Below are 13,716 nucleotides of genomic sequence, written 5' to 3' on the forward strand. Positions count from 1 at the left end.
GATTACCACTGCAGTGTAGACGTTCTTATTCCATAAGCGCTTGAACTTGAAACATATTTTTCCTAAGAGGAACAGTGGAACATGGTAATACTCACAATGGTTATTTAAAAGTGTTTTCTCTGTGCAGGAATTCTAACATATCCAACACCAGACATAAAATGTAATAAACACTTATCGCAATTTGTAAGGGGAATACATAATGATCTCACCTCGGCAACGGAAAAATTGAATTTCGTTAAACTGCTACATTATTTCATTACCTTACCAGGGCCTGTATCTTTGAAAGGAAAGAAAATGGGAACATTTCTAATACATCTTGGTGGTAAACGTCCACAAACCGAGCTTCTGGGGAAGAACAAATATAAGCATCAAGGGAGGTTCATAGAAATATTTCAAGGGATGGAACACAATACATATATAAAAACATTTAATATACATTATATAAACCTAAACACTGGCTGCTTGCATAAACTTCAAAGCAACTCTTAAATGTTCCTAAAAAATAGTAAATTTATAACATTGAAAAATATATACATTTGTAAGTCCCTAAAAATTCAGTTAACTTATATGTTTTATTTTGTAAGGAACAAGGCACTAGAAGTCTCCCACATTCAGATCACCTCAAGATTCAAATTTTTTGCATTTAAATTTCAGAGCAGAGCAAAATATTTGGGAAATCTTGCACTTGTTCCCATGCCACTAAAAACCTAAAAAAATAGATATATGATGTGACCCAAGAATTAAAAAGCTTGGACAATGAGCTTTCTCTTTCCATCATGTGTGAAGTTGTTGGCCCTGAAAATTTCGCTGTCAAAGAAGGGCTGCAAGTTCATGATGTTGATCTGTCGTGCCTGAAATAGAACGTACGTAGTTGAATCTTATTTGTAGAAAACTGCAATGCAGGAATCAAAGCCTACAGTGTAAGTACTGTACTAATTTACTACACTTCACACTTGGGCCTTCTGCTAGAAAATACTGCTATGTGACAATACTTGTACGATTCTCCCACAAAATTTTTGCATTACACGAGAAGCAAGTGAATGGCAAAACATAAATGTTACTAAATTAACAAGAAAAAAGACTCTATTTAAATATTGCATCACACAATAAGCAAGTGAATGCCAAAACATAAATGTTACTAAATTAACCAGAAATAAGACAGTCTCTATTTGAATATTGGTATCCGACAGTACTCATAAGATTCTCTCAAACAATTTTGGCATCAAGAAGTGAATGCATGCCAAAGTTTGAATGTAACTAAAATAACAAGACATAAAGACTCACTCTATCTAAAAGATCCTTTTCTGAAACTTGGACGACATCGTGATCTGGCCCATATCTTGATCGCATGTAAGTGGTTTGTTCGTGTACTAACTGCCTCAAGAGGAAGAACAGCAGTTCGTTGTTGTCACGCTTAAAGGACAAGTACCGAGCGAAGTTCTGAAATCAAAATTTTGCGGGTTAATATCTTATATATATATATATATATATATATATATATATATAATTTATAATTATACCTAGTTAAGCACTTCAATCATTCTTGTCTTCTGATTTCTATACTTTTCCTTTGATCTGTTGTATAGTCTTAAGTATTAAGAGCATCACACACATATTCCATTTTATCTGCCAGTTAATTGCTAGCTTTACATGTTCCTTTTCACTACCTATCATCTTACATTAAATTTTCAAACCAATTTCTTTGCGTATGAGTCTCCACCAATTACCATGCACAGAATCCTTTCACTTGCTTGTGATCAGGGTGAATTCCCCATCTTGTTTAGAGGGATCCTTACTTCCCAATGTTACGCAACTAGTGTGTGAATAGCAGAAACATTGGTCACTATTGCAAATTTTAATACAATGATTTTGACAGATAGATCAACGTATTATTCAAACAGTTGTGGAACTCCTAGTCCACAATGCAAGGCTACAATGATGCAAATAATAGAAGACTAAAAAGTGAACTAGTGTATTCAATTCCTGAATACAGTTGAATACAGTATATTTATCTTATCTATAAGTTTTAATTTGATTCTATCAGTCACGAAAAATACAAACTATAACTATAATTGAAGTGAGCAAATATATTAATTTCCCAAATACCATACCTTCATTTTATCTAAACCAGTAAGTTTTGAAGTTTTAATTTGACTAAGTCATGAAAATTACAAACTCTATAACTGAAGTAAAAGAAAATGAACAAATGTATCAATTTCCCCAATGCAGGACCTTCATCTTATCCATGCCAGAAGTTTTAACCCTTTTACCCCCAGGCTATTTGGAACTTTCCAACCCTTAACCCGCAGGGGCTATTTTTTTTCAAGGACATTTTGCAGTATATTTTTTCTAAAATGCTCTAACAGCCTTAATTTTCGTCATAGAGAGGTCAAGTTGGTCTCATTCTCTTGGAAAATGCCTAAAGTTTCTCAAAAAAAAAAAAAAAAAAATAAAAAAAATAAACAGGAGTTTTTTGCAAGGACGTACCGGTACGTCCACGGGGGTAAAGGGATGAGTTTTGTGGAACGTACCAGTACGTCCTTTGGGGGTAAAAGGGTTAATATAATACTAAGTCATGAAAAAGACAAACTATAACTGAAGTATAAGAGAGAGAACAAGTACCTTCTTCATGGCTCTCATTACAGAGAACTTTTGTGTGTCGATGAAGGATTCCAACATTACCCTGATGGCCATATTCACATCATCCTCGTGCACGTACTCGCGGAGGTGCATTCTGGCATGAGCTTCGGCCATCCGAATCATACTTTCAATGTGACGAACAGTGATGGGTATACTTCCTGAGAGGAGGATAAAAACAATACACATTAGTTGAAGAGATCGGGTCCCTATTTCTCGTTTACAGAATAATACACTTGGGCACACTATGCTATATTTCTCTTCCTCTTGTTTTGGTAGTTTTTATGGTGTGTGTGTATATATGTATGTATGTATGTATATATATATATATATATATATATATATATATATATATATATATATATATATATATATATATATATATATATATATATATATGTATATATATATATATATATATATATATATATATATATATATATATATATATATATATATATATAGTGATGCCTCCGCATACGAAAGTAATCCGTTCAGGATACGGTTTCGTATGCTGATTTTTTCGTATCCTGAGTCGCGTTTTACACGTAAATAGCCTAATCCGTTCCAAGCCTTATGAAAAGACACCTTTTCTTTCATAAACACGCTAACCTGTAGTAATAAACATGCAATGCAGCCATTTCTATCATTCAATAATTAACCCAACCGTTAAAAACAGCCTAATCCATTCCAGAAACCACCATGAGATTATTCAATAATGTAGTTATAGCCTAGTTATTCCCTCCAAGCCCTAAGAAAACGGTCCGTTTTCTTTACTACTGTATAAAAGTTACGGTACTGTATGTAAAGCATTTGGATCAGTGTAGGTGTATTGTTACCTTTACACCTAAATTAAGGGTTGATACCCTGAAAAAAAAAAAGGTACAGTTAATTAACAAAAAAGTTGAAACTTTTTAAAATTACTCTCAGCGACGAGTTGGGATCTCGTAAGCTTTTCGTATCCTGAAATTTTTTTTCATATACTGGGGCATAAAAATCTTCGTATCGCTTTTCGTACCCTAAATTTTTCGTAAGCAGAAACTTTCGTATCCAGAGGTATCACTGTATATATATATATATATATATATATATATATATATATATATATATATATATATATATATATGGAATATCTATTACAATGTTACAGTTTTTAAAATATTTTCATTTCCCTTGTTTCTCTTCCTCATTGGGCTATTTCCCCCATTGGAGCCCCTGATTTATAGCATTCTGCTTTTCTAACTAGGGTTGCAGCTTAGCAATTAATAATAATAACAATTAACAATGGCTACATTTTCTTGAGGCATGAAAAATTGATAAAACAAACAATCCTTATTACTAATATTTCTTGATGTTAAAACTAATAATGTTACTGGGTGTTTAACATCCAACTTGCTAGAAGGTATATTGAGTTTAAAATTAGTTTCTGTAGTTATATCCATTCTTTAACACATTAATTTGGGGGTGTGCAAATTACCTACTAATTGCTAATCAAACTGCATAGGATTATTTTGCAAATTCCACTACATATTTCACTTTTGGAATATCCATCTCTTGAGCTACTAGAAAATTTGCTTTAATTTCTAATTACTTCTTTGCAAATTGAATCTTGATTGATATATAGTTACCCTCTTTTATTACATGTTAATCTGTAACACCATTACAATACCACCAACAAAGTATAAAACCATGAAAATTAATAGTGAAATAATACACGCATCTATACTGTAGATAATGAGGGTAATCCGAGGGTAACAAACTACGTCTTTCTACCTCTCTTGTTATTTTCAAGTTTTTATAATTGATATATGAAAGATTCATTTTAATGTTATTATTGTTCTTCAACTTCTTGTAGTTTTTCTTTATTTCCTTTTCTCCAGGGCTATTTTTCCCTGTTGGAGCCCCTGGGCTTACAGCATCCTGTTTCTCCAACTAGGGTTGTAGCTTAGCAACTAATAATAATAATAATAATAATAATAATAATAATAATAATAATAATAATAATAATAATACCATTGAGCCAACAGTGTCATATGGCATGTTTTATTAGTTGATAAACAAATATCACATACCTGTAGCCATGGATTCTCTTCTCAACTCAGAGTACATTTTTGCCACTTTATCCTGGTCCATCTGATGCAACTTTGGACGAACTTTCTCTCTACCATAAATGATATACTTTTTCAATAAGTCTTGTGGGAGCTTTTCTAATCCTGCTAGGTTTGAAGCACCAGAGGAACCATCCTGCAAGAAAAAAAATACATCAAATAAAAACCTTAAGAAGTCACTTCTTAAGCCGGGTTTACACGGCGGAACGGTTCGTCGAACCTGGTTGTCAAATGGCTCGAAGAGGTGGAGCCAGCCACAAACGCATAAGGTTTGTGGATAGTGAGAGAACAGACTTTAAGCCGTTATATGGACATGTTCGACAACCAAATAAACCCACTCACACGTTCGAACATCACTCCAAACATGTTTGTCGAACCATTTCCCCCATGCCCCACTTTAGGAATAAAGATTTACCCTATACAAATCTCCCTCAACCTCATGTAATGAACTTTGGTTAATTTACGTGATGATTAGACTATTATTAATCCTTATAAACATCCAGTATTAAATACACATGACACTAACAATGCCCCTACACATTCATTTCAAGATTTTTAGATAAAGGAATCTCCTGATGACTCTAAAGTCACATTTTTAAGGAACAAAGATTTACCCTATATAAAGACCTCTCTTATAAATCTCCCTGAGACTCGTGTACTGAACTTTGGTTAACTTAGGTGATGATTAAAGACAAAACGCATTAATCCTCATAAGTTTTCAACCATTACAAACGCATGACACTTGCAATGTCCTTAGACACATGACAAATTCGAAGATAATTTGTATTTTTCCTAACCATACAAACCTTAGCTATTTACAAAGGGTTTACTTTTAGCGCAGCTGAAATGACGAGCCAATAGTTTTTAACGAGGGTTAATTACCCCCGCGCTAGTTAGCGGGGGGTGGGGAAGGGTAGCTTGCTACCCCTCCCCCCTCCACACACCGGTGACTTGCTTCACTTCACTTAGAGGTAGGACTTGACTTGGGGGTCAGGGATGGCGGGCACATATGTGTAAATAGCTAAGGTTTGTATGGTTAGGAAAAATACAAATTATCTTCGAATTTGTCATTTGTTCCGTAACCGAAATACAAACCACGCTATTTACAAAGGGTGACTTACCCCTTAGGAAGGGTGGAAAGTCCCCAGCCTTACTGACTTCGGCTTGCCCGGGGGCTCGATCCCTTAGTGAGCAGCACTAGAGAGAGGGAGCCCCTGTACCTCACAGGTTCCTAGCATCGCTAGGGACGAGTGGCCTACATAAGTAGTGTGAGGAGGAGAGTGTGACTCGTCCTATGAAGTTGACCTTGAGACCTTCAGATAGGAATTCTAGGATAGGACGTTCCCCATACCACCTCGTCAGGGTATGGGAGACGCAACAGTATTAAGCTTAATACTAGGAGCACAAAGAAGCATGGGTTACCTGCAGAGGTCGAGGTCAGCTATGCGAGGACCAGGATGCTGCTTCCCCAAGAGAGGGGAGAATGAAGAAAGAAGTAAGGGTCAGACATACTCTTTCATTCACACAGACTAAGACCGGGTAACAACGCCCTCAACCTACTGCTACTTGTCCAAAAAGGAGCCTGAGGTTAGACCAGCTGTTGTGCAGCCACCACAGGGCCGATAGAGAACGTATCGAGGCTCCTGTGGGTCACGTCTTGCAGGTAGTGGGCTGTGAAGGTCGTTTGACGCTTCCAGACCCCCGCTTGAAGTACCTGCGTCACAGAGAAGTTTCTCTTGAAGGCCAGGGATGTAGCAATACCCCTGACATCGTTGGCCCGAGGGCGACGTGACGGAGGAGGGTCAGGATTCAGGGCATGGTGGATAACCCTTCGAATCCAAGCAGAGATGGTGTTCCTTGTGACCCTCCTCTTTGTCCTGCCTGTGCTCACAAACAAAGCTCGCACATGAGGACGGACTGCAGCCGTTCTCTTCAAGTAGTACCTCAGACACCTCACTGGGCATAGTAGCAGCTGGTCTGGGTCGTTTGTTACAGAACGGAGACTCGCGATCCTGAAAGAGTCGAACCGAGGATCCGGCACTCCAGGATTCTGAGTCTTGGCCACAAACTCAGGGACGAACCTGAACGTTACCTCCCCCCATCCCCTTGAATGGGCGATGTCGTACGAGAGACCATGAAGTTCACTAACTCGCTTGGCCGAGGCCAAGGCGAGTAGGAAAGCCGTCTTCCAAGACAGGTGGCGATCGGAGGCCTGGCGTAATGGCTCGAAGGGAGGTCTCTTGAGAGACCTGAGAACTCGAACCACGTTCCAAGGAGGGGGTCTCACTTCCGACTGGGGGCAGGTAAGCTCATAGCTACGTATGAGTAAAGAGAGTTCTAGCGATGAAGAAATATCCACGCCCTTCAATCTGAAGGCCAAGCTTAAGGCTGAGCGATAGCCTTTCACTGCCGAGACAGAAAGGCGCATTTCTTCTCGCAGATACACAAGGAAGTCCGCTATTGCTGGAATAGTGGCATCGAGTGGAGAGATACCCCTTCCACGACACCAACCACAAAAGACTCTCCACTTCGCTTGGTAGACTCCCTCAGAGGACCTTCGCAGGTGCCGAGACATTCTCTCCGCAACCTGTTGCGAAAAGCCTCTCTCCGCGAGGAGACGCTGGATAGTCTCCAGGCGTGAAGCCGAAGCGAGGCTACGGCCCTGTGAGGGACACCGGAGTGGGGTTGTCTGAGAAGCTCGTGTCGTGGAGGAAGCTCCCTTGGGAGTTCCGTCAGGAGTTGCAGAAGGTCCGGAAACCATTCCGCGTGATGCCATAGCGGAGCTACTAGAGTCATGGAACAGTTGACCGATAGTCTGGTCCTGTTGAGCACCCTTCTCATCAGACAGAATGGTGGGAAGGCGTACACGTCGATGTTGTCCCACCGTTGCTGGAAAGCATCTTGCCAGAGTGCCTTGGGGTCCGGGACTGGTGAGCAGTACAGGGGCAGCTTGAAGTTCAAGGCTGTCGCGAACAAGTCCACCGTCGGGGAACCCCACAAAGTCAGGACTTTGTTGGCTATCTGAGGATCCAAAGACCACTCGGTACTCACTATCTGCGAAGCCCTGCTCAGACTGTCGGCGAGCACATTCCTCTTGCCAGGAATGAAGCGAGCTGATAGTGTTATCGAGTGGGTTTCGGTCCACCTCAGAGTCTCTACTGCAAGATGGGATAGCTGTTGCGAAAAAGTGCCTCCCTGCTTGTTGATATAAGCCACTACCGTGGTGTTGTCGCTCATCACCACCACGGAGTGACCCGCCAGGAACCGTTGGAACTGTTGAAGGGCCAGAAAGACGGCCTTCAATTCTAGCAGGTTGATGTGTAGGCACTTTTCTGATTCTGACCAAAGGCCTGAGGCCCTCTGGTTCAGAACGTGCGCCCCCCACCCTTCTTTTGACGCGTCCGAAAACAGAGTCAATTCCGGGGGAAGGACGAGAAGACTCACTCCCTTTCGCAGGTTCTCGTCGGCCAGCCACCACCGCAAGTCCGTCTGTTCCAGAGACCCCATTGGGATCAGAGTGTCCGGGGAATCGGATCCTTGATTCCACCGGGACTTGAGCCGCCATTGAAGGGATCTCATCCTGAGGCGGCTGTTTGGAACCAGACGGGCCAGGGAGGATAGGTGGCCCAAGAGACGCAACCACGATTGGGCGGGGAGTTCTTTTCGCCTGAGGAAAGGTTCCGCCACCCTCCTCAGCCTTGCTATCCGGTCGTCTGATGGAAAGGCTTTGTGGAGATTGGTGTCTATTAGCATGCCTAGATAAACCAGTCGCTGGGACGGCTGCAGAGAGGACTTCTCGAGGTTTACCACGATCCCCAGATCCTGGCAAAGATCTAGAAGCCTGTCTCGGTGTCGAAGAAGGGTCGACTCCGAGTCTGCTAGGATCAGCCAATCGTCTAGGTAACGAAGGAGACGAATGCCGTTCCTGTGCGCCCAAGTCGAAATCAGGGTGAACACTCTGGTGAACACCTGAGGAGCTGTGGAGAGACCGAAACACAGCACCTTGAACTGGTAGATCTTGTTGTCTAGGCAGAATCTCAGGTACTTCCTGGAAGACGGATGGATTGGGATCTGGAAGTACGCATCCTTTAGATCCAGTGTACACATGAAGTCTTGTGGTCTCACCGCAAGTCTGACTGTGTCTGCTGTCTCCATGCTGAACCGTGTTTGTTTGACAAACCTGTTCAGAGCCGAGAGATCGATGACGGGTCTCCAGTCTCCAGTAGCCTTCTTTACAAGAAAGAGTCGACTGAAGAAGCCTGGAGAGCCGTCCACGACCTCCTGGAGAGCACCCTTCTCGAACATGGTCTTGACTTCGGCCTGAAGGGCCAGCCCCTTTGCCGATCCCATGGCATAGGAGCTCAACGACACTGGATTCGCTGTCAGGGGAGGTTGAGATGACGTGAACGGGACGCGATAACTTTGGCCGATCACCGAGATCGTCCAAGCATCGGCCCCGAGATGTTGCCACCTGCGGACGCAACGCTGAAGGCATCCCCCCACAGGTGGACACGCAGGGGGACTGCCACCCCTAGGGCTTGCGGCCGCGGCCGCCACCCCTAGAAGTCTTGCCTCCCCTGGAGGACTTACCACCCCTCTTGACCTTGGCTGGAAAGGGCTGGGGCTTAGACACCACTTTCTTAGCTGCCGGTGCCTGTTTTGGAGCCTTACGAGGCTGTTGCTGCTGTTGTGGCGGGGCTGGAGGCTTATAGGGCCGAGTTGTAAGGGCCCTGTGGAGGAGGGAGTCCGTGCTGGATTTCCTCCACCTCTCAGCTGTTCGCTCCAAGTCTTGAGGCTCAAACAGGCTCTCCCCCAGGAGGGAGGCATGTCGGAGCCTACACACATCTACGGCGGGGACCTTCGGATGGAATCTCTCGGACACAGCATCGCGACGCTTCAACACCGAGTTGGCCCACAGGGTGGTAACCTGGTGCGCCAAGAACTCGATGGAGCGGGTGCCCGAGAGCAAGAAGGTCTCTAGGGCCTTCCTATTGGTCTCCTTGGACAAGTCCTCAGATCGCAATAGGATGCCCAGAGATCCTAACCAGAAGTCCAGCCACGAAGTGGCCTGCATGGCACACTTAGCGACCTTCTCGTGGTTAAGGATCTCTGCCGCCGAGAACGACACCTGCCGGGCAGAGAGTTTCTCCAAGGGAACTCCCTTCGCCAGCTCCTCCACAGAGTGATGGAGCGGAAGAGCGAGGTTGTGCTCACCCAGGATCTCGAAATACCTCCTCTGCTGAAGGTGAGGAGGAGGGATGAGTTTGTTCCCGGCAGTGGAACGACTGGAGGAGGCAAGAAGTGCGAGCTGAGCATTGGCCCTAGCTCTGGCACTCTTCAGCCCCCGAGACCAGGGCAGAGCTGCACTGGTCTTAGGGGCCTTCCGAACGTCGAACACTTCATCCAGAATTGTGTCTTTGCCTTCACGGGGGGGGGATGACTGGATCCGTAAGACTGTTAAGTTGCCTTATCAGGCTTAGGACCTGCCAGAAGGCATGTTCGGACTCTTGCTGTTCTCCTCCCTGCGGGCTGGCAGCTAAGTCTCCTGCCCCAGGAATCTCTTCCTGGGGTGATACGTGGACATTCCCCTGGGTAGTCATGGGTTCCTGTCGAATCCTTGCAGAGGATTTAGGGATGGTCTTGGAATCCTTGGGCTCCCTCCTAGGAGGGATACAGGATCCCAACAACGAGGTTCGAGGGGCCCCTTCCTCACGAGACAATTCTCCTGCCTGAAGCGAAGTCTCCCCCCCTGGTGCCGGGGGGAAGACTACCGGTCCACTGGACTCACCTGAGGACGGAAAGGCCTCGTCCACGGGAGAAGGAGAGAGTACTCGTGCAGGAGAGGGGACCCTCGAGACCGACCTCTTGGGAACCAACTTCGCCCTGGGGGAAGTCACCACGAAGTCCACTCCTCTCTTTCTCTTCAGCGTAGGAGAGACAGCCGCTGGTTTGTTACCCTGGCCGGCGAGTGCTGGTTTCATAACCCTCACTAACGCCCGTGCCAGCGGACCAAACCAAGTCTGCTGCTCAAAGGACACAGAGTCCGAAATCCTCGCTAAGGTGAAAGGGATCGGGCGATCCTTTGGAGTGGACACGACGGTACCTGCCTGAAAAGAAGGTGGGGAAGAATGCTGTAATGACCTGTCCTCGTCCTGCAATACCAACCTGTGCTTGGATGGAGGTGATCCCGAGTGCCGTCTAGGAGCACGTGTCCCTGCTGCTACCACCGGCTGTGGAATTCGCCGCGAACTATGGTCGCGCGAGGGTGAACGGTCGCGCAAAGGCGAATGGTTGCGCGGGTGATCGCGCGGGCGCACAGGCGAGCGGTCGCGCGGGGCGCGCAGGCGAGCGGTCGCGCGGGCGCGCAGGCGAGCGATCGCGCGGGCGCGCAGGCGAGCGATCACGCGGGCGCGCAGGCGAGTGGGCGTGAGGGTGGGCAGGTAAATGAACACGTGTCCGAGGCGACGAACGCAAGCGATGGCGCGACGGCGAGGGATCGTGCTGCCGCGTAGGTGAAGAAGATCGCTGGCGATAATGATCACGTGATGGTAAGCGATGGCGAGCAGCATGTGAAGGTGAATGATTGCGCGCAAGAGGGCGGTCGTTCAGGGTTGCGCGATGAGGAGCAGCATGCGTAAGCGGGCGATCGTTCAGGGTTGTGCGATGGCGAGCAGCATGCGCAGGTGAATGATCGCGTGAAAGGGTGCGATGGTGATCAGCATCCGCAGGAAGGCGATCGTTCAGGGTTGTGCGATGAGGAGCAGCATGCGTAAGCGGGCGATCGTGCAGGGTTGTGCGATGGCGAGCAGCATGCGCAGGTGAATGATCGCGTGAAAGGGTGCGATGGTGATCAGCATCCGCAGGAGGGCGATCGTTCAGGGTATTGCGATGAGGAGCAGCATGCGAAAGCGGGCGATCGTGCAGGGTTGTGCGATGGCGAGCAGCATGCGTAAGCGGGCGATCGTGCAGGGTTGTGCGATGGTGATCAGCATCCGCAGGAGGGCGATCGTTCAGGGTATTGCGATGAGGAGCAGCATGCGTAAGCGGGCGATCATGCAGGTTCGTGCGATGGCGGGCAGCATGTGAAGGTGATCGCTGGCGAGCTGGTGATCGCTGGCGAGCAGAAGGTCGACGCGTGTCCTGTGAGAGGATAGGTTCACGAGCAGGAACGGGAAGATCGCTGGCGCGTTGGCGAACATGTGTTTCTGACACACGCGCAGCACGATGTTGCGTAGCCACAGGACCAGGTGGATGGTGAGCAGGGAGTTCAGCAGGAACTAAAGGGTGGTCAGAGACCGCAGGGCGATGGTCCTCAAATGAGCGCTGACGCTCGGAAGAGAGCTGACGAGCAGGAGAGCGCTGGCGAGGGGGGCGAACCTCAGGAGAGAGCCGACGAGCAGGAGAGTCTTGGCGAGCAGGAGATCGCTTGTGCGCTGGCCCTGCTCGCGTAAGGGAAGAATCCCTTAGCCCCGAAGGGACCGTTGCCCGTTGGGTGACGAGTTCTCCAGAAGGCGAAGATCCGGCAGGAGATGGAGAGCGGTCCGCAGAGAGGTTCAAGGAGGGCGGAGTAGTCGGTTGAGGCTGACGAGGAGAGTCCCCCCCGGAGGAGGAAGACCCAAAAAGGCGCCTCTTAGTCCCCCTGTAAGGGGAAGGGAGGCCCTTGTGGCGTAGAGGGCGGTGAGCCTTACGGCGGAGGCGGCCGCGGGGGAGATCGTCGGGACCATCGGTCCTCCGAAGGGGAGTCTCCTTCAAAACACTTCCCTCAGAAGGAAGCTGGGCAGCAGTCGAGACCGAAGGACTCACTTCCCCCTTCGAAGGATGCACGGAAGGAGGAGGAGAGCCTAGAGCACCATCACCAGCAACAGCACCTGCGTCGGAAGGCCCAGCCACGTCGGAGGCCTCTGTCACCACGACGTCGACAATAGACAGAGGGTCTACCTCCGCTACCACCGGCGACTGTTTAACAGCGGCCCCCAACGAGACAAGGTCAATAAGAGCGACCCTGGAGGGCAAGCCCTTAAGCCCCAGGGACGACCAAATCTGCAACAGATCATCACTGGATAAAGTATTATTATCAATAACCTCCCCCGGAGGAGGAGGGGGGAACCGCCTCGCTATGGGAGGCGACGCCCTCTCCCCCCACCGAAGGTAGGGAAACAGAACAAGGGCCTGCGCTCCCACTCGGACGACTCTCCTTAGGAGGCGGACGAGGGGGAGCTTCGGAGGAGGTTTGGGCGGCGGAAGAAGAGTCCCGAGAACCTTCCTCCTTCAAGGCTAACCCCGGAGGAGAACGGTCTCTCTTGGACTTCTTCTTACGCCGACGGCCAAACCTCTCCCACTGGGAGGCAGACCACTCCCTGCACTCACGGCACATGTTATCCTGGTCGCACCGTCGGCCCCGACATTGAGGGCAGAGGGTGTGAGGATCCGTAATCACGTCCGACATGAAAGTCCCACAAGGACGGCCGGCAACTCCAGGGCATGTCCGCATATTAAATAAAGAAAATAACTGAAGGTCAACTTCCAACCAATCACACAAGCTGTAAAGAAAAAGAAGAAAATTAAAGGCTGTCACGAAGGCGATGAACAGACACGTCTGATCACCGCCGAGCCAAAAGTGAAGTGAGGGAAGTCACCGGTGTGTGGAGGGGGGAGGGGTAGCAAGCTACCCTTCCCCACCCCCCGCTAACTAGCGCGGGGGTAATTAACCCTCGTTAAAAACTATTGGCTCGTCATTTCAGCTGCGCTAAAAGTAAACCCTTTGTAAATAGCGTGGTTTGTATTTCGGTTACGGAACAAATTAATTTTAGGACAAAACTTATTAATTCTAATAAACTTCTCCATTATCAACCCTTTTATCCCCAGGCTATTTGGAAATTTCCAACCCTTAACCCCCAAGGGTTATTTTTTTTCCAAGCACATTTTGCAGTATATTTTATTTTTTAAATTGCTCTAACAGCCTTAATTTTGG

General features: G+C 47.0%; 1 protein-coding gene across 1 annotated transcript in view; it reads right to left on the reverse strand.

Moving 5' to 3' along the window:
• Nucleotides 1–414: 414 nt before the first annotated feature.
• Mcm2 (DNA replication licensing factor Mcm2) overlaps nucleotides 415–13,716 on the reverse strand; it is a 52,600-nt gene continuing 39,298 nt past the window's right edge. Inside the window, exons 12-15 of the mRNA XM_068349968.1 lie at nucleotides 4,710–4,881; nucleotides 2,623–2,798; nucleotides 1,285–1,440; nucleotides 415–851 (exon numbers count right to left, since the gene is read on the reverse strand). Of these exons, the coding sequence (XP_068206069.1) occupies nucleotides 741–851; nucleotides 1,285–1,440; nucleotides 2,623–2,798; nucleotides 4,710–4,881 (615 nt within the window). The 3' untranslated portion in view covers nucleotides 415–740. The remainder of the gene's footprint in view (nucleotides 852–1,284; nucleotides 1,441–2,622; nucleotides 2,799–4,709; nucleotides 4,882–13,716) is intronic.

This window comes from Palaemon carinicauda, chromosome 26 (genome assembly GCF_036898095.1).
Source record: "Palaemon carinicauda isolate YSFRI2023 chromosome 26, ASM3689809v2, whole genome shotgun sequence".
NCBI classification, from domain to species: domain Eukaryota; kingdom Metazoa; phylum Arthropoda; class Malacostraca; order Decapoda; family Palaemonidae; genus Palaemon; species Palaemon carinicauda.